The sequence below is a fragment of the Epinephelus lanceolatus genome, chromosome 18 (genome assembly GCF_041903045.1).
Source record: "Epinephelus lanceolatus isolate andai-2023 chromosome 18, ASM4190304v1, whole genome shotgun sequence".
Classification (NCBI taxonomy): Eukaryota; Metazoa; Chordata; class Actinopteri; order Perciformes; family Serranidae; genus Epinephelus; species Epinephelus lanceolatus.
Genome location: NC_135751.1, coordinates 26,105,049 through 26,123,351, shown reverse-complemented (window position 1 = coordinate 26,123,351; position 18,303 = coordinate 26,105,049). Strand labels below are relative to the sequence as shown.

The 18,303-nt window shown below is 42.0% G+C and overlaps 1 protein-coding gene and 1 long non-coding RNA gene across 2 annotated transcripts in view; one reads left to right on the top strand and one right to left on the bottom strand.

Moving 5' to 3' along the window:
- ern1 (endoplasmic reticulum to nucleus signaling 1) overlaps window positions 1-17,122 on the bottom strand; it is a 28,177-nt gene extending 11,055 nt beyond the window's left edge. The window contains exons 1-8 of the mRNA XM_033645649.2: window positions 16,860-17,122; window positions 8,231-8,351; window positions 4,155-4,188; window positions 3,912-3,984; window positions 3,637-3,709; window positions 1,728-1,850; window positions 1,123-1,224; window positions 772-1,033 (exon numbers count right to left, since the gene is read on the bottom strand). Of these exons, the coding sequence (XP_033501540.1) occupies window positions 772-1,033; window positions 1,123-1,224; window positions 1,728-1,850; window positions 3,637-3,709; window positions 3,912-3,984; window positions 4,155-4,188; window positions 8,231-8,351; window positions 16,860-16,937 (866 nt within the window). The 5' untranslated portion in view covers window positions 16,938-17,122. The remainder of the gene's footprint in view (window positions 1-771; window positions 1,034-1,122; window positions 1,225-1,727; window positions 1,851-3,636; window positions 3,710-3,911; window positions 3,985-4,154; window positions 4,189-8,230; window positions 8,352-16,859) is intronic.
- Window positions 17,123-17,246: 124 nt separating this feature from the next.
- LOC117268381 (uncharacterized) lies at window positions 17,247-18,215 on the top strand. The gene is made up of 4 exons (XR_004502642.2): window positions 17,247-17,469; window positions 17,560-17,634; window positions 17,825-17,867; window positions 18,040-18,215. It is a non-coding gene; the product is annotated as an uncharacterized LOC117268381 (long non-coding RNA).
- The last annotated feature ends 88 nt before the right edge of the window (window positions 18,216-18,303 follow it).

The window sequence follows — 18,303 nt, the reverse complement described above, 5'->3', positions numbered from 1 at the left end:
CACAGTCGGTGAAATTGCACTTTCTTCCTCGTATTTCTCATTGACTGGCCTAATGGCAGCAAGCTCGATTATCATTATGCAATCAGATGTTTAAGGGCATTTCTACATCCATTTATTGTGAACTACGGGTGTTAAAATAAGGCTCGTGCACGCGTACCCAGCACCACACACTGATGGAGATTTACTTAACAGAATCAGGCATACTCACAGCTTTATAAATCTGACGGGAAAAAAATTGTGTATGCACATTTCTGCCTTTTAGTTGTGAATCTACGCTGAGTTTGATGCAGCTGGCCCCTGGAGTGTATTACTGATTCAAAATGGAGAGGAACTTTCTGAGTTCTACATCATCCCTCAAAATTGGTTGAACTTTCACAGTAGCTCAACCACTGAAAGTCCTGTTTGTCCTTTTCGGCAGAAGCAGGTGTGAGCACAATATATAAAAATAAAAAAGTACTGCAGTGTGAAACCAGAGCTGAAACCAGGCCTGCCAGCACCCACTTGTTAGATGTGACATGTCGAGACTCCATCCCAACATTAGGCAATCTCACAACTTACAAAAGTACATCTTGATTTCACCCTTTGATTGACTCAGGCCCCTTTGATTAGCGGGCAGGAGGTTTTAACATGTTTGAAACAGTGTTTGGCCAATACTTGCTCCCTGAGCGGTATTTTAGAAGTTAAGTATCCAAATGAGAAATGTCAAAGTGGTAACAATCATGAAAACAAAAGCTGGCAAACAGCAAGGTTAGTTACACTTGGTCTGCTTACATGAACTTGTTCTTGGGCTTGTTCTCTTTGGGAAATGGGTATTTCCACTGTGTGATGCGGCCGACTTCTCCAGACATGAAAGTGAGGTAACGCAGGGTTTCCACGGCCACATTAGTGTGGGGAACTTTGCGGAGGCCTTCGCGTTGCCAGATATACATGGCCACCACTGGAGAGTTATAGTTCTGCACCCACTGAACGTCTCCTGATTCGCTGTCCACAGTCACCACCAGGCCGTCGCCGTTAGACACAAAGTGAGCCATCTCTGCAGGGAACCAAACAGCAGACAACTGATTAGCACATTCCGTCAGAAGCCAAACAAAACAAAAAAGCCAGCGTGTCCAAGAGTCTTACTGTATTTGGTGTCATCGTCAGGAAGGGTGGAGGCGTAGTCAGAATAGGTTGCATTCCAGCGCAGCTCTCTGCTCTTGGTGTCATACATGGTGATGGTGTACTCTAGCAGGAGGATGAATAAGGGTATATTCATTCAGGGGAAAACATTTGTATTGCTTTGCATTCCTTATGTAACATACACAAAAGCTGGGCGCTGAGTATCTGTTTCTGGGAGTAAATGCAAAGTGGTGAAACACGGTGAAACAAAATCCAGCATATATGACAAAGTGAGCTTTGACTTGACACCAAGTTAAAGAAAGGTATTCAATTTGCAGGGCTCTCACGCTCTAGGTCTACAATTACAATCCCCCAGTCTTAACCACTGCAGGGATAGATTGGGGGCTGGTTGAGGTGAGGGCGGAGTTAGCAGCAGAGATGAGCAGGAAGTAAATAAGGGTTTGCTAACACTTTGGGGTTAGAGCATGCAAGACAAATAAGCCTGCTGATTAGCCTGATTGAGTCAACAATTGAACGGGATGGGCTGTAATGATAATCTGACCAAAATGAAGCTGGCAAGGATGAGAAAAAAAAGCTGAACTTGTGTTGCTGGATTGGTTTTGTTTTACCTGTGCGTCCCAGATAGAGAAGAGATGAGGACGGACACAGCATCTCAGCAAAGGACGACGTCAGGGTCTGCTGCTTCTCACCAGTCAACAGGTCCACCACGTACCACAAGTCCTGCTTCTTACCTGTAAATGAGCACAAACACACACAGACAAAATTAATTACCTCTGCCATGATTAGCATTTATATAGATCGAATCCCTGTGACGTCGCGCTAACAACAATCACTTCCTGGAAAATAACTTGCAATTGATTTTAATTAAAGAGATATATAAATATGGCTAACTCCTTTATTTCTGTTGTCATTTTCAGCCATAACCATAACGTTTAAAGATAATACGGGCTGTATGATGGCAAGGTAAAGCAGTGAAAATATTCTAAATATAGTGTGCTCTTACACTGATATTGCTCTTTTTAGGTGGGCAACTTTTTAGGTGGCTAAAAACCAATCAATGGAGGCAGCATTTGCTCGGCGTCATTTAATTTTACATACCTGAAGTGGGGATTTTCTACCAAGAAGTTACTGTTAACAAACATTGTGATTCGGTCTGTTGCTCTTAGCAAAAGCACAACACGTATTTCAGTATTATAACCTTACCTAATAATGAAACTACTTATTTAACTACTAACTACTTGACTACTTTAGTTGATTATTATGTTTATATTTACTGAATGGCCTTTTGTGGTGTTTTTCTTTTACAGATTGGAGGGTCGCACTCTGAGGTAAATTAGTGATTTGGGCCTATCCAGGGTGTCTACAAGTATCAGACACTTAAATTTAATGCTTTTTAGGATCTTTCTAAGATAGTTTTTAACCAAATTTAAGACTGATTTTTGGAAAAATCAGTTTTTTTGGCAAGCTTTGCAGGTAAGTATATATGTGGTCCAGTGCAGAGACAGGTTTTAAGTAGGAATATGGTTACTGGAGTGAGTATTAAATTAAAATACAGTATAAGGTTCAGTGGTAGGATTAAAGATTTGTGATGTTAGAAATGTGGGGGTTTTTGCAGACGGCTTTTACTCAATTTGACACAAAGAAATTAAAAGATGAATAAATAAAATGAGATAAAACTGTTTGGGCAATTAAAACCTCACAAATTCAAATGTAAGACTATTTAATGACTTTCAAGGCCTTAATAATAGGCCATATTAATTAAACTGAACCGAATTTAAGACATGTTAAGCCTACAGACACCCTGCTCTAAAGAAAGCTGTGTTATTATGTACAGGAAATTGTCTAATGAACCAAAAGGTGCACCGGTGCAAGCCCAGTCAAGCAAAACAGCATACATTTATCCTTCACAATGAGGGGTGTTACCATTCTATCATTAAAAGACCAACCCATCACAGCCTCTTTGTACCGGCATCTCACCTATTGTCTCAGTGCAGGAGGTGGTAGTTATAGGCTAATCACAGATAGTTGATTAGGAAATGGCTGTTTCAGAGAATCCAGACGATGGAGGTTGGTTTGGTGCGATAACTCCTACAATCTATATGGCAAACATTTCATAAATAAACATTTAAAGAAAGAGAATTCCAGGCTGAACCACTTTTAGACCTTTGCATCTCCTGTACGCTTTGTTCCAGCAGCAGCTTCAGTTGAATGAAAACAAAAGCGTCACTGATAATGACTGTGGGGAGGCAAATGTCACCCGCTTTCCCTACACAATGACACAGTCACCGTGGTAGATTACCTTTCCTCTGTTAACTGATGTAAATTCAAAAGAGCGCAGGCTACGGCGGCGGGTTGAGTGGAACTGAAAGGTGCTGGAGATACCCAGATAACACCTGCCCATTTAGGTGAGGGGACACACTGGGACATGGGCTGCTCATGTTTATGGATGAGGGAACTACAGGGCAATATGTCTGATCAAAAGGCATAATATAATTCCTGTTTGAGAAAGAGCCTTACCCATGTAAAGGACTCCATCAGAGCTGCGACAGGGAGAAGCTTGGACCAACTCAGGGATGGTGAACGGTAATTTCTGTTTGAGCAAAATGAATGAATGCACATTAGAAAATAGGAACAATATGCATACACCACCACAGTTGCAACTCCCGAATGAGGGTGCATGACTCTCAGCATGAGCCATCTACACGTATTTCTACAGAAAAGGGAACTGAACAGCGTGTTTCTCACAACATAGGGGAGATTATACTGATTGATAAAAATGTATTTCCTCTTACTGTGAGGCCTTCGTTGTTCTTCCCTCCCAGAGAGTACAGGCTGCCATCGTTGGGATCAGGCAAAAAGGCTGGTCTAGAGTAAAGATTCAAGAAGATGCATCTTGAGACCAGTAAAGGGAGTGACAGATAAGACAAGCTCAACAGGTTACTAAATCCATCTGCTTTCACCATCTTTTGTTACACACAGGTGCAGTACATACTGGGATATTTGCGCATGCGGAAAATAACTCCAAAGATACATACTCTGCCACATGTGTGGGGACCTGAAGAACTGGATCTGTGGAGAGAGAGAGAAGGAGACAAGATGCAAGTCAGGATTGACAAGAATGTCAACCAACAATGGAAACCGTGGCCAGGAGCTGTTGAGTAAGAGAATGACATCTGTGACATTCAACCGTACAGAACACAAAGTCCAAATGAAAACGAATTCCCCTGGGGCACATGTGAAAGGCAAACAGTCATGCCTGCAAACAGCTTACTGTAAAGACGCCAAGCATGTAACACCATTTACTCATTTACTGAGCTTATATTAGACCATTCCCTCCAAAAAGTACTGGATGGTATTAACCTGTTGATGAACCTACGATACCAAATATCCACCTAACAGACTGAGTAAAGCGGGGTTACTCCAGGAAGCAGGTTTTACTCTTATCCTGCCACAGTTATGAAGGTTTTTCTCTGTACTTAAAAACATTGGAATAGATGTGTAAAAACATTCTGTGAATTTTCCTCCCTGGTATGGGTGCTTAAAAAGACCATGTCATGTTTTCGCATGCTTTCACCCATTTACTAGAAGTTTCATACATTTGAGGCCTAAAATTTTCCCATGTGTGCAAAAAATGTGCCCTACCCTCTGGGCAGCTATCATGCCCTACATTCATTGCAGGGTTCAGCTTGACTCGACACAGTTTTGCTACTAGGCCCTTCTCTCCGTTTTATTTTTCAACTGCCAACAGTATCCCCTTAGGGAAGGTGGGATTCTCAGCTCATCCCCAGTGACACTGCCTTAAACTGCAGGGACACTGTCTTCAACGCAACTCTGCATCCTTTCATCTCCAACCAAACAGAGGAACATCGGAACTTTTTCAACTGTAGTGCATAGCGGCCGTTTTCAGACATCTGGGTCGAGCAGGGTTGGGTACCACACTTGGAACTTTTGAGTGTAGCAACAGAAATATGTAGGTACAACAGAGTACAGATTCATGTTTAAAAAATCAGGACCAAATTTCCATACCAAAGAGCACACCTGGGTGAAAATGCCAGGTTCACACAGTAGGCAGAAGCAGCACAAACTGCCCGAAAGCCCTCAAAGCGCCGTGACTGGCTTCCAGTGCTTCGCGGCTGAGATATAGAAGCTCAGCGGACGCACCAGGTTCAGAAAGCAGGGAGAAGCGCCGCAAAGTGCCCCAAAGCTGGCCACTGAGCTCCACTGACTTCCTAGCGAGCCGCAACTGTTGCTGCAGCCCTGATAGTTTCTGTATTTGGTCTATATTCTTTTCCATTTTATTTTAGAAATAACCTAATATCACTGCTGTTTGTGATTTTGTTTTTTAAAATAACAACATATTCCACATATTAGACACAAGTAGACACACACACACTTACAAGCAGACAGACAGACACTTAGCTCGATGTGTGAGAGAAAATTAAGTGCAGAAAAAAGGTACCATTAGCTACCGTCACCAGTAGCAGCATTGGTTCAAAATGTGAACAGTGTCCAGCCCTAGGTTCAAGTGAATTAAAAAATAACCGAAGTCGCAATTGACGGTAGTTTCTACTTTAAAATGGCAGGCTTGTGCAGGATGTCTCGTGTTGCGCTACTGTCGATTCTCCACCTTCTACTATCAGCTCAGGCTGCTTGGAACCTCAACAAGGTGGTATCAAACAAAGTATCGGGCACTATCAAAAACTTTTGCTAATGGAAAACCAAAAAGAGTGAGTGGAGCAGAGCCATCACATTGGAAGTCACTTCTATTTTTCTGTCCTAGTTATATTACTGTTGTGTTATAGATGTTATAGATGTGCATGTTTAAAGTCACTGCAAGCAGATGTATGTCTATTACATGACTATAATAGACTAGATCATGGTCAGCAATAATGTCGACAGTTAAAACTACAACTGTGAAAAACTACTACTACTACTACAATAGCTCTTTAAGCCCTAACCTCCATTGCTAGTAGGCAAACACACACCTCCCTACAGTGTGAACATACAGGGTGTGGACCAGATGGTGCTGATCTCTGTGGAGGTGCCTGAAGGGGTCAACAATAGCAGGGGGGAGGCATAGGATTACCTGAAGGTGGTCATTGACTCTTGTGCTCAAGAGGCATCAGCATTCGTTATGTGTAACTGCAGAACGTGGTGAGAAAACAATAGTTCTCTATGCTGCTGGAAAGACACTAACCCTGGTTTATGGACACAAATACATGTTCGCACGGCCAGCAGGGAGGGACAAGCAAACAGTGAGAGGGCATACATGTGGGCTAAGATGAACTGTCATGGTCCAGGGAAAATATTCCTTCTTCCTCCTCATTACGTGGGTGTATGGTTGCCTGAATGGAGCACAACAACAGGTGTGTGCGGAGCCTGGAACAGAGCTGGTCACATTTATATTCAATAGCTCTTCCAGAAAAACAGATGATGTGGGGGAAGCTGCCTCTGCCTCTGATTATTAATGACTTGAGCATCAGGTGGCCCTAACCAAGACTTGTGGGTTCAAAACATAGTTGTTTTAATATCTCTTAAAATACTGTGACCCTTAAAAATGTGACACAAGTGTGCATTTAGAACAGCGAATGTCTTAGAGAGATTTTTTCAGCACAAGTTTTACAATAACCCTTCAGTGTATCTTATCTAATGTAATCCCCGAGTGTACTGTGCCTACATTAACATGGTAACCATAGTACATGCTATGTGTGCAGGCAACACTACAGCAAAGTTGCTTACCCTTGCCCACTCTAACCTTGATTACAGGCTATTTTTGCCCCTCTCTCAGTTAATAATTACCCAGTTTCCATGCCTAACAGAACATCCCACAGCATTTTCCTCAGCTTAATCCCAGAAAACCATTCGTGTAAGTCCAATAAGCGGCACTGTCACTATTTTTTTTTAACCAAATCAATTACATGTTTAGGCTTTTAAGTCACCAGTTTTAAATTCTAGATTTTCTTTTGAGTTATTTTCTTATTCTAAAACTTAAAAAATAGGCCTGTTTTACTCTCATGTTCACAAAAAAATAAACAGCATAAGAAAGTATCAATAACTGAAGTTTGTTTATTTTCTACTATTGGAGTAATAACGGAATGAAATCTTTTCCAGTGGTGCAGACAGCCTTTTGTTCACATTAACATCACAGAGAGTATGTTCACGTGAAATCAACAGACCAGTTTGGATCACAGTAACACCAAACGGCACAGCCTTGACATGGCCTCATAGTCCTGCATCGGGTCAGGTACCCAGCAGGTGACCTGAAAAAAACTTGATTCGCTGGTGGTATTTTGTCTTATTTTTACTTCCAGGTTCAGTTCTGGGTAAAAAAAATAAAATAATGTGCAGGTTGAATGTTTGATGGTAAATATATTGAAATCAAATGAGAATAACGATAATTTAATGTTTTAATATTTTAATCCACTGAGTGCTGACTTTGTGTGTCAGCTCTGCCTTCTCCACCAGCTGAATTTTGAGAACCACTTGAATCGGGTGCGTTACAAACAGATGTGGACATGTGCTGCTCAATATTATTAGAATACACAAAAAAATTTGAATTTAAATTGTAATTTCTGAATTGCCTTCATTCTAAAATATAATATCGTAGTTACACATGTATGAAATGTCCCAAAATGATCCCTTCAAACGTGCCACCTTGCCAAATTATTAGAACAGTGCATGGTTATTTTAGGATTTGTTTTGGGTCGGGCTGCAGGTCTTGTGTTGGCTGGTCATGTCGCAGAACTAAGTGGTTGTCTGTGCGGGTGGCAGGTGAGTGTAGCATTGTACAAAGCTGTTCTGGTTCGGGAGCGGCACTTAAAAAAAAATCAGACCCATGAAGGACTCTGCCTCAAAGTGGCCCTCACTTAGTTAAATTCCTTGGTTAATTTAAGTCCTATTGTTGTGTTCTGCTATAACCCAACACTGAAAATGACAAAGACAACAATCACTTCATTGTGGTTCCAAAAACAGCTGTGGGATCTCATTGTTTTCCCTGTAGCCACACAACAAAAGCACTTTGCTTTTGCGGATGTGACCTGAATAAGGAACTGGGCCTGAGAAAAACACTTACCAAAAAAAGTTATACTTGACTCTTGTCCTCTCCTCTTACCTTCTTTCAGAGTCCATTTGATAGAGCCTGATTTCTTGCTAACAGCGTGCAGGTTTCCATCCAGGGTGGACACAAAGAGCAGGCTCTCAGGAAGGGAAACTGTGCTGGCGCTGCAAAACCCCTAAAGAAACACAAAAAACAAGGGGATGTACTATGAGCAAACACATCTCCACTTATAATGCCAGGGAATCAAAGTGATAACATATTAAACTCAGACATTAGCAAGCAGGCATGTGTGAGCATGCATGCTCCGACTTAAGTCCACAGGTTAGGTCAAAATGTGTGCTCCTGCATGTGGTTGTGAATAATGACTTAAGCCACTAATCACTCAGACATTACTTATCCTCACACACTCCTGCACCAAACATCAGTGATGTGTTGAAATCACAGCATACTAATGAAATTATTCACACACTAATATGAAGAAATGTGGCAGAAGATTGTCTGACACATGTCACTGCATGGGGCCTGTTTCATCATCACCCTGAGATATTTAGCATTTTGTTGTAAGGGGGTGAGGTGGGTGGGTCGCCTTAGGGAGTGTGCCACCTTGCTCCACTTTACAAATGAATAAACTTCATGTCAATATCTTACATTGACAGCTTAAGAGCAAAATAAGAGGAGGCTGATTGGCTAGAAAACAGAGGGCAAGTTGCTGGTTGAGCTCTCAGAGGGTTCAAAGTAACAGCCAGAGCTGAGGGCTGCAACGTGGAGGAAGGTAAACAAACTGGGACATGAGCACGTGTGCATGTTCTGAACTCCTGTGTTACACTCGTGCTGCCCACCAGCATACCTTATAAGGTTGGTTCGGCTTTTTTGACCGATTCCACAATGAAGACAGTGAAGAGAGTGCTTCAACTTCTCTCTGCACAGATGAATAGTGGGCTGACAGGCCATATGGGAACCCTTCTCTCCGGAACTTTTTACTCCCACTCAGAAATATGCGGCACGAGAAAAGACATGGGAACACTTGGATTGGTTCGTTAAATGACAGAAGTAGACAGTGCCGGTGAAAAGAGGGCAACAAAATGACAGTCATCGGAGAAAAAAAATGCAGTAAATCCGGTGAAAACAACTGAACCCATTACCACAACAGCAACTGAATGACCCGGCCTCATGACTTGGCTTATGCCAGAATTAACAGCACTGTGGGTGATGTGTACTCCACTCACCCACTATGGAATTCTAAAAACGCCGCTCTTGATAACCAAGCTGTGGGCTTCTTATGGTTTTTGGCACCAATGTGCAGGAAGAGGTCCAATGGGGGTGTCTGAGAGCTCTGACTGTCCGCCAAACCCGAGAAGACTGTATGAACTCAGCCTGCAACCGACACACATGTGCTTTCTCATCTAAGAGAGTTCAGGATGACCAGAGAGTGTTCTTTCACATTTTATATATTTACATTACAAATTTTCACATATCTGACATGGCTTATCACTTATTACTGGCCCACTGACAGGTCAGACTGTGGATGAAAGATCTGGGAATATCACTAAACCTGCCATCTTTTCTGCAGGACTCTTAGGCCCTGTTTACATCTGGTATTAACATGCGTAGCGGGTGATCAGAGCACAAGTAGACAGCTCTAAACACAGGTGTGAATGCACCCAACATGTCCCCAATGCGTCTTGAGATCCAATCACTCAGACCACATCTGGAGGGAGCTCTTGGCTGCATATGGCCACATTCTTTCAGCAGTGTGTAACCTAATGTGTCCTGGGCCATACTGAAGGACCACCTACTCAGCGGGCTTCCTTGCTCATCCGACTCCCAACCAAAAAGCCAACTTTCTGTTGCTGCCTTTACATAGGTTAGATGCAGCCTCAAAGGATGGTCCACACAGCCTCTCCACCCGCCAAACAGTCAGTTCAATGTCTGCCTGGTAAGCATGCGCTAATACAGCAGCAGCAGCAGCAGCAGCTGTTAAATGGTCCCAACAAACTCACACCAGCACCAAAACGGCTCAACTCTCCCAACAGTGATCCTGTAGTGGTGTGGAGGCAGAGAGACCGCAGTCTGGGGTGTGCTTGTCTCATGATAAACAGAGAGCAAATTAACAATAAAAAGCTCAACAATAAAATAAGATTTTGCCCATTTTCAATAGGCTTTAGTGTGCATGTAGCAAGACAAACCTCCTGCTGGTTAAAACAACAAAGCATTTGGTCTTTTCAAATGGAAATGATGTAAGTGTTTATTTGCATATAGAGTGGGTAAGTGATATCGATCTTAAGTCGTCACTTGAGACGCATGTGGAGATGCATTCGAATGCCAGGTGTGAACATTCGGACTGTGATCCGATTACCTTAGACGCATGTTCATACCAGGTCTAAACAGGCTCTTGGAAGAGCTGAGCAGACAGACTTCTCTCTCCTGCTGAACCACAACAGTATTGATCAACATCCCTGACTAATCCCCCTGAACAGCTCCCTGGGGGCAGTGCAAATAGCCCCCACATACTGTATTATAATTACTAAAACACTCTTCTGAGCATTTAGCCCCTTCTGAGGAGATAACGAAGGTGGGGGTTGAAGTGCTCTTAAGTCAGACACAAACAAACCACCAGAAGCTAGTAAGTCAGGCCTGAGCATGTGGTTCGGAGAGCAAATGCAACCACCAGCAACGAGTCACTCAGGGTGTTCCCCTTGGTCACACAGCTTGCGTTTCCTCACAAAACCTATGTCATAAAAAAATGACCAGTGCTCAACAATTTCTTCCAGCCTGGGTGTTTTTCAGTTTAAACATAATCGGAAAAAAATAGCCTGTTCTAAATGTCCAAACAAAAACCAAGGCCAAGACAACCACATAAACAGAGTTTCACACTCTACAGAAGGAAACTGGGTCCTTCCCCATTTGCCTACTGGTCCCCTGCTGTAGTCTCACATCCTATACAAGCATTTGTGTCAATATTGTGCACCTGTGACTGTTCCCACTGGGCTGCCAACTCACGAGTATCACACAACTGTACTTAGAGATTCATAACTAACTTGTTCTTGGGCCCCCTGTAACCTCTATCAGGGTTCTTGGTTTCGCAAGCAAATAACTCTCTTAACATCTGTTGGCCTCCAAGTTTTGGATGGACACTAACATTCAACAACTGTTGAATATTCTACAGTGTTAGGCCTCTGGGACATCTGGTTTACAATATCTGGCTGCTCAGCTTTGTAAAAGATTTTGTATAAGACTCAGACATCGGGGCATTCCCTGTCATTTCCTCATTCTGTGTTTAACACAGAAATGTTTAGTTGTTGCGTAAGCGAGTTACATAATACTCCTGAACTGAGAGAAACCAACGTCTTGGGAAGTTCTGAGGTCTTCACTTTCTCCTCTACAATGAGGCCAGGCATAGCTAAAGGGGACATCGACTACAATGCTCATGATATCACTGGTAGCAGGCAGGAGTGTCACTGTGCTTCACAGCCTTTTGCATGGCAGACCAACCCGAACACAGGACAGGCTGTAATTGGCAGCTTTCCCACTCAGTGCACACAAGCCCTTTAGTACTACACCTGCTTTATTACCCCTTTGTCAGATACTCTCATCTCTTCAAGATAGTAGAGTATTATATCCCCAACCAATAGTTAAACACCTGGGCAAAAGGTATTAAAAAAAAAGAAAAGAAGAAGAAGCATTGCTCAGGTCCTGAGGGCGCAGACACATCAGACTGCCTTTAAAGAACAAGCAGCTATGAAAGATGACTGTTGTGTTGCACCATGTCACCTGTGTCACCCAAAAAGTTGTACGTGAACGCACCATAGACTACACCCAAGGACAATGTGTATGTACGTTCTGTGCCGGCGTGAGCAGAAATGACATACCAGCAGGGAGCAGTAGTCTCCATTTGTCATTAAAAAGGGAAACTGCAGAAACTGCGCCTTAACAACACCACCGGATGCAGAAAGAATAAAGGATATTTAACACATTATAACTGAACCACTTCTGCTAAAGTGCTTACTGGCTAAAATGATAATCTTACCTAATACAACACATTGGTTTTGATCTCACGCTCTCTTGACTTGACTCTTGACTCTTGACAGTTGTTTGTTTGCTTTTCTCATTTCCATTTCTCTTTTGTGCGCTAAGCTTTACTGCCAATCGGAGTGATTTCATTCAGTGATGGTCTCCACTGGCCCAGATGCCTATTTAATGTGCTGAATTGGTAAAAACAAACCAATGACGGTGGACTAGTGCCAATAGTGCGAGACACACCACAAGACCTTGGGCGACACGTTCACTGATGGCCTGACGTTGACCAAAAGCCACTTGACAGCTTAGTGTGTCAGAGGGCCGCTTAATGGGTGAAGGTCTGGAAACATGTAGGAGACATAGAGGTAGGGGTTGACCAAGACAACAGAGGAAGGTAAAGACCCAGATATGCTCCAACTTATAGCATTCATTAAAAATGAGTTGATTCGTGGCTGTCACATCCTCTGAAAACTAGTCAGATAATTCGAAAGGCAAACAAATGCATACCACCCACTGTCACTCTACCATGGCTGCCCTGCATCCTGACAGAAACAGGCATTTGGAGTGTTACAGTTGGTTGTATCAACATCATATGACAGTGTACTAACAACTCAGAAGCAGACTATGGGCAGCTGCTTTCTGCTGCAAGTGTGTGGCTGAATGGCATACAGCTAGATGAACTGGTAGTGTCATCAGAGACACGCATGCACTGTTCAACTGTCTTACTCGTTGTGTGAAGCGGACACAAAAATTTTCATTTATCGTCTGACCTTTCAGGCTGTTTTGTGATCATTTCGAGATGCAAGCAGGGGAGAGAAGCAAATATAGAATACCAGTATTTAAGATATGGATATGGTTGCCAAATAATCACTTTTGAAATTAGCAGTAGCAAGAAAAAATGATGATGTGTCTGACTAAAAATAACACAAGTGCGAGACATGCTGTTAAGCGGTGGCTTTTGCAGGATCACTTAAGTAGGAGGTTTATGTGAAAATGTTTCAAAAGGAGACACTTAGTAATTAGTACCAGACGTTTTAATGACAGTAAAACAGTCATCATATGGGCCCTAAAAGGACTCACTACAGAGTTTCTAAAAGTGAGACTATTACAAAAAGATATCTACTAGTTCGAGCTCTCTAGTGAATTAACTGGGGCTAAATGAAATGTCACTGTTTTTCTGTTGAAAAGTGGAACACTCTCCTACCAATAACATGTCTGCAACAGTTAGCAGTGTTTGCAGCTTGCAGACAAAAACCAACACAGGAACCAAGAATCTCTTATCACACGTCTGGTTACTTGGTACGGGAGGTGTGGTGCAGCAACAGCTTCAAGTCATCAAAAATACATCCTGAAAATCAATTATGAAATACCTTGGTGTACATGGCTGAATATGAGAAACGCAGCTTTAAGAACAGCCTGATGATCCGCCAGCCTTTCAGTCCCACACTAAAGTAATCATTAGGGGTTTCCCTTCAGGGCTGTACAAAAAGTACACAGGCTTGGGGATGTTTGATTTCCCTCAGTTTCAGACACCAGTGAGTAAGACAGGGTGACGAGACGATTGTTCAAAATTGGATGTGTTTCACATTTTAGAGTAAAGCGGAGATCACTTTGTGGCACCTTTCTTGTCAACACAGTCTATCAGCTGCTCTCTGCGTGGTGTTGCTTCAGTGGGGAGGATGTCACGTGTTGGCCCCCGTTCCGGCACACTCAGTCAGAGCACAGCCAATCTACTGTTGTGATAAGATAGTGTAAGATTGCTAGATTTTTCTAGCGAATGCCTGACTTCGTGCAATTTGAATCAAGTCTACAAATAGACAAACTAAACAAATTAAGTATGGTCATAGTGACAAAGCAATGAAACAAACTGCAGCTGAGGGGTATATTGTTGTCTGAAGTTAGTTTTAAGTCTTACAACGAATATTGTTGTTATAAAGGGCTGGCACATGTGTGAAGTGAGGCATGAGCGTAATGTGTGAAAAAGCATCTAAAAACATTTCACTCACTGACACATCCTCCTTCTAAAGAAACATCAGCTGGCCTTAAAATAGCTGAATTGTGAGGGAGAGACAGTAACAAAAGAGATGAGTGTTTTCTCTGTAGCTCTTTCATATGTGTGTGTCTCTATCTCTAGCCCACTGAACAGCACTGGGATCTGAGGTCGATTTTACATAGTGGCCAAACATGGAGTTAAGACTTTCAGGTCAATCACGTGATGCCGTGTGGACCAAAGACTTTTTCCAGTAGAATTTAATTGTGACAGAGACGTCTGTAAATCACTGGATACAATTTTTAAGTGTCAAAACCCCAGCAAAAATGACTCTTTCCATTCAGCCAAACAACACTCTAAAAGTCTGGAAGAGCCACACGATTAAATCATTTTATCCCCATTCAGCATGGCAGAAGGCTAAACCGGACATTAGCTGCTTGGCCGCCGGACGTCACTGATATAACAACTCTATTGGCTCCGTGATGCGGAAGATCTGTGTGATTTCTCTCTCTGTCTCACACACACACTCACTCACTCACACACACACAAACACACACACAAGCATCACTATCTATAGCCTTGATCATTTGTCACCCTTACTATGAGCAGACTGCCTACCAGGCTGCAAGGAACCTGAGACATGATAGGGGGATTATAAGGCTACTTTAATCTCCTTCTTAGCTGAAGTGGTTTACTAGCTTTGTAGCTAATGTCACTGCCTGGAGACTTTCTAGGTATCTGGCTCAGTTTCAGCAAGTTATCCAACCCCCATTTGTGCGAGCCTCTAATACTATAGAACTCATTATCTGTCCCTTTGGTAAAATTCACACTGGATAACAACTCCTCACAACTAGATTTATATTTTGCTCCAGCCTTCCCTTGTTACGTTTTTGGTGCCTTTCATTCATAACATTTGTGTAGCACGTCATACTGCATTCTGCTGTGTGCAGAGGCATTGATCTTTGTGCTGGGTTTTTTTTCTAGGTACGGCCCTGTTGCATGTTGTGCATGATTTAATCAACCTAACCACAAAGAATCATCATGCACAACAATGCTGTGTTTTAGGGAGGAACTGCAGATGTAGCACACACACACCGTTTCTGTCCTGCTAAATTCAGACAGCTGTAGAGATTCAACTAAAACTAAAAGAGGGAGGCTTTCATACAATCATAAAGAATCCTTTCAACTTTGCCTCAGTGCAAAGACAGGGGTTTTCTTGCTTTATGCTTCTGCTTTTACTGTTTGATAGAAATGTTTCTTCTGTTAATATATGGATGTATCAATACATATCAACTTTCAATATTTGATTGGCTTTCAACACTCCTTTTCTGCTGCACTTTCTCGCTCTCTCTTATTGTTAATGTCTGCTATATTCATTCTGCTGTTCTCTGCTACTAACTAAGATACGAAAAGTCTTTGTTTTCATGTTATAGCCTTGTTATGTTTATATTTTTATTAAAAAAAAATATGCCCTCATTGTCAAAATTTCCCTCTTGTATCGAAAATGAAATGGAATATTGATCATTTTCAATGTGGTGCATCAAAGTTGGAAATTCCAGTATCGGGACAACACAAGTCTGAATTCATCTACTGGCAAGCCCAAAGTCAAAGACCAAAATTTCCCCAAGACATCAGCCCATCACCTTGCGTTGCTGCCTGTCCAGGACTCAAAAGAAGAAGAGTTTTAAGGCTGTTGCTGATTTGCAAGCGAGGGACTTGTGTTCAGTCTTGTGGAAAGATAACGTGCATGCAGTAGTAATATTAGCATCCCAACAAGCATTAACAACATCAACATAGATCTGGGCAATGTATTGAAATTATATCATGATATGAGACTAGATATTATCTTAGATTTTTTTAATTGGAATGTCGTAAGCGTTTCCTGGTTTTAAAGGCTGCGTTACAGTATAGAGGTGTAAATTTCTGAACTTTCAACTGCTGTTATGTGCCTTTAATCACTATGTACACATTACATTATTCATCACAAATCTCATTGTGTAAATATTTGTTGGTCAGATCAATAGTCAACACAACAACATCATTGCAATATCATATTTGACTTACTCCATAAAGACTCTCACCTTAGTGTAAGACCTAAATTTCATCAATAATAATACTATAATGTTTTTTCTTGAATTCTTAAGTTTGCCAATGAGGTTATGGATACTAGGGGGGTTGATGACATGAAAATATTAACCTAACTTAAAGCAAAATACTAACACATACCCCAAACAGCAAATCCTCATAGTCCCCTAACAGAGAGATCTTTATACCTGCTCACCTTTTCCCAGTGAGAAGATGGAGATATAATGTCCATGCATACTGTTCCTTTGCTTTGTGACACTGGGCTGACGGATTGTACATGTTCAGTGTTAATCATACAGTGTTGATTAAGTTAATTACGAGCTATCTGGTGCACACATTACTTGAACAATAGTGCTTTTAGCCAGCGAGCTAACGTTAATGCTAGCTTACCTCTCTCATGTTAAGACACCACGCAGCACCCTGACTGAATTAAATATCCACTGACTCACAGCTATTTTAGTTTGGGCTTTAATATGTGGGGTAAAAGAAACAGAAAAATCACCCTGACGTTGATAGAAAAGTTAAGTTTAGCGAGCAACTCCGAGCTAATGTCACCCAACTTAGCTAGCTTATCCAGTTAGCCCCTCTTACCTTTTGTGGAAGACCAGCGCAGCAAAGCAACGCCAAAATGCACCACAGCAGGGCCCGACTGCTCACTGTCCAGTCCATAATTTCTGGTCTCAAACCGGGATAGACAGCTGGTCCGGAGGGCCGTTGACTACATAGAAAACGTGTTTTGGCTCACAACCAGATGTTACGAAAGTGTTTTAGACCAACGCTGGGACGGTAAAGGCGCTGGGGCCAGCAGCGGTGGATACAACGTTGGATCCGCTTCTTCCTGAAATGAAAAGCGTGGGGGTTGGACTTTGGGATAGATATTCACAGGAGTGGAGGAGGGGGAATGTAGAGTCAGTGTGAGCCAATCAGAGAAGACCTACAGACACGGATGTGCTATAAAACACATCCGGGGCACATTTTATGCAGGAGCACACTTCTTCAGAGCACGCTTGCAGCAGTCCGACCAGTCAGACTGGAAATATTTGTATTTAACATGTTTAAAAATGTATTTTCATGCATATTTTCTAGTCATTATTATGATACATGATGTAAGATTGAAACAATATTTCTCCTAATATGATAAAGTATAATGGCGCGTGCTGGAGCCGTGGGACTAGGCCGCATCTGCGTGGAAACATGGGAGGTAAGTTTTTATATATTTTTTTATAACCTCAAAATGGCAAATGCATTTCATTACTTTCCCTTTACCAACAATATGCTGTCACATACACAGGGCAGATAATAAATGGATCCGTGCAGTGTGTTTGAGGTGATTGCACACACACGTGGACAGAAGGGTGGTGGCAAAGTGAGTATTTCTTTCTATAAAGAATAAGATATTTTATATTTTTTAGTTCATGAATGATGATTTAAGTGCGTTAGACTTCTGATGTGCAAATGAAGTCAACATATTTAATCTGACTTGACCCTAAAGCACCATTCTGGTGTGTGTATTTGTGTTTAATGATCCTGCTCACCATGATATTTTGTATTTGCAGGACATTGGTCTTGGTGTTGATGGATCCCTGCAGGAGTAACACAGTAAGTATCTCGACTGAGCAGAAAGTGGCATGTCAGGGTTATGAATGATGATTGTGATGCGTTAGACTTCTGATTTCATATTGAAGACAATCTAAAACTGACATAACCCACATACAGTCTGTAATGGATGGTTTTAATACCTGAGCTCATTCTAAGTTGTTTTCTTCTACAGAAATCAGCCTGCGGTGCTCACGAAATGGACAAGCTACGGTAAATTATAAGGTGACGCTGGGATTTGTGAATTAACATGTTTGTTTTTCCATACATACGTGACCCAGAAGACTTGAAAATGTATTGTTAAACAGTGAGTATAATGTCCTGTGTGAATAAAGCCTTTGTCAACAAGCACAGTGTTGTTTTGTTCATTTCATTTTGCTGTGTAGGTTTGATTTTTAGGCACTGTACTTGCAACCTGAGCGGCCTTTTCCTTGGCCAC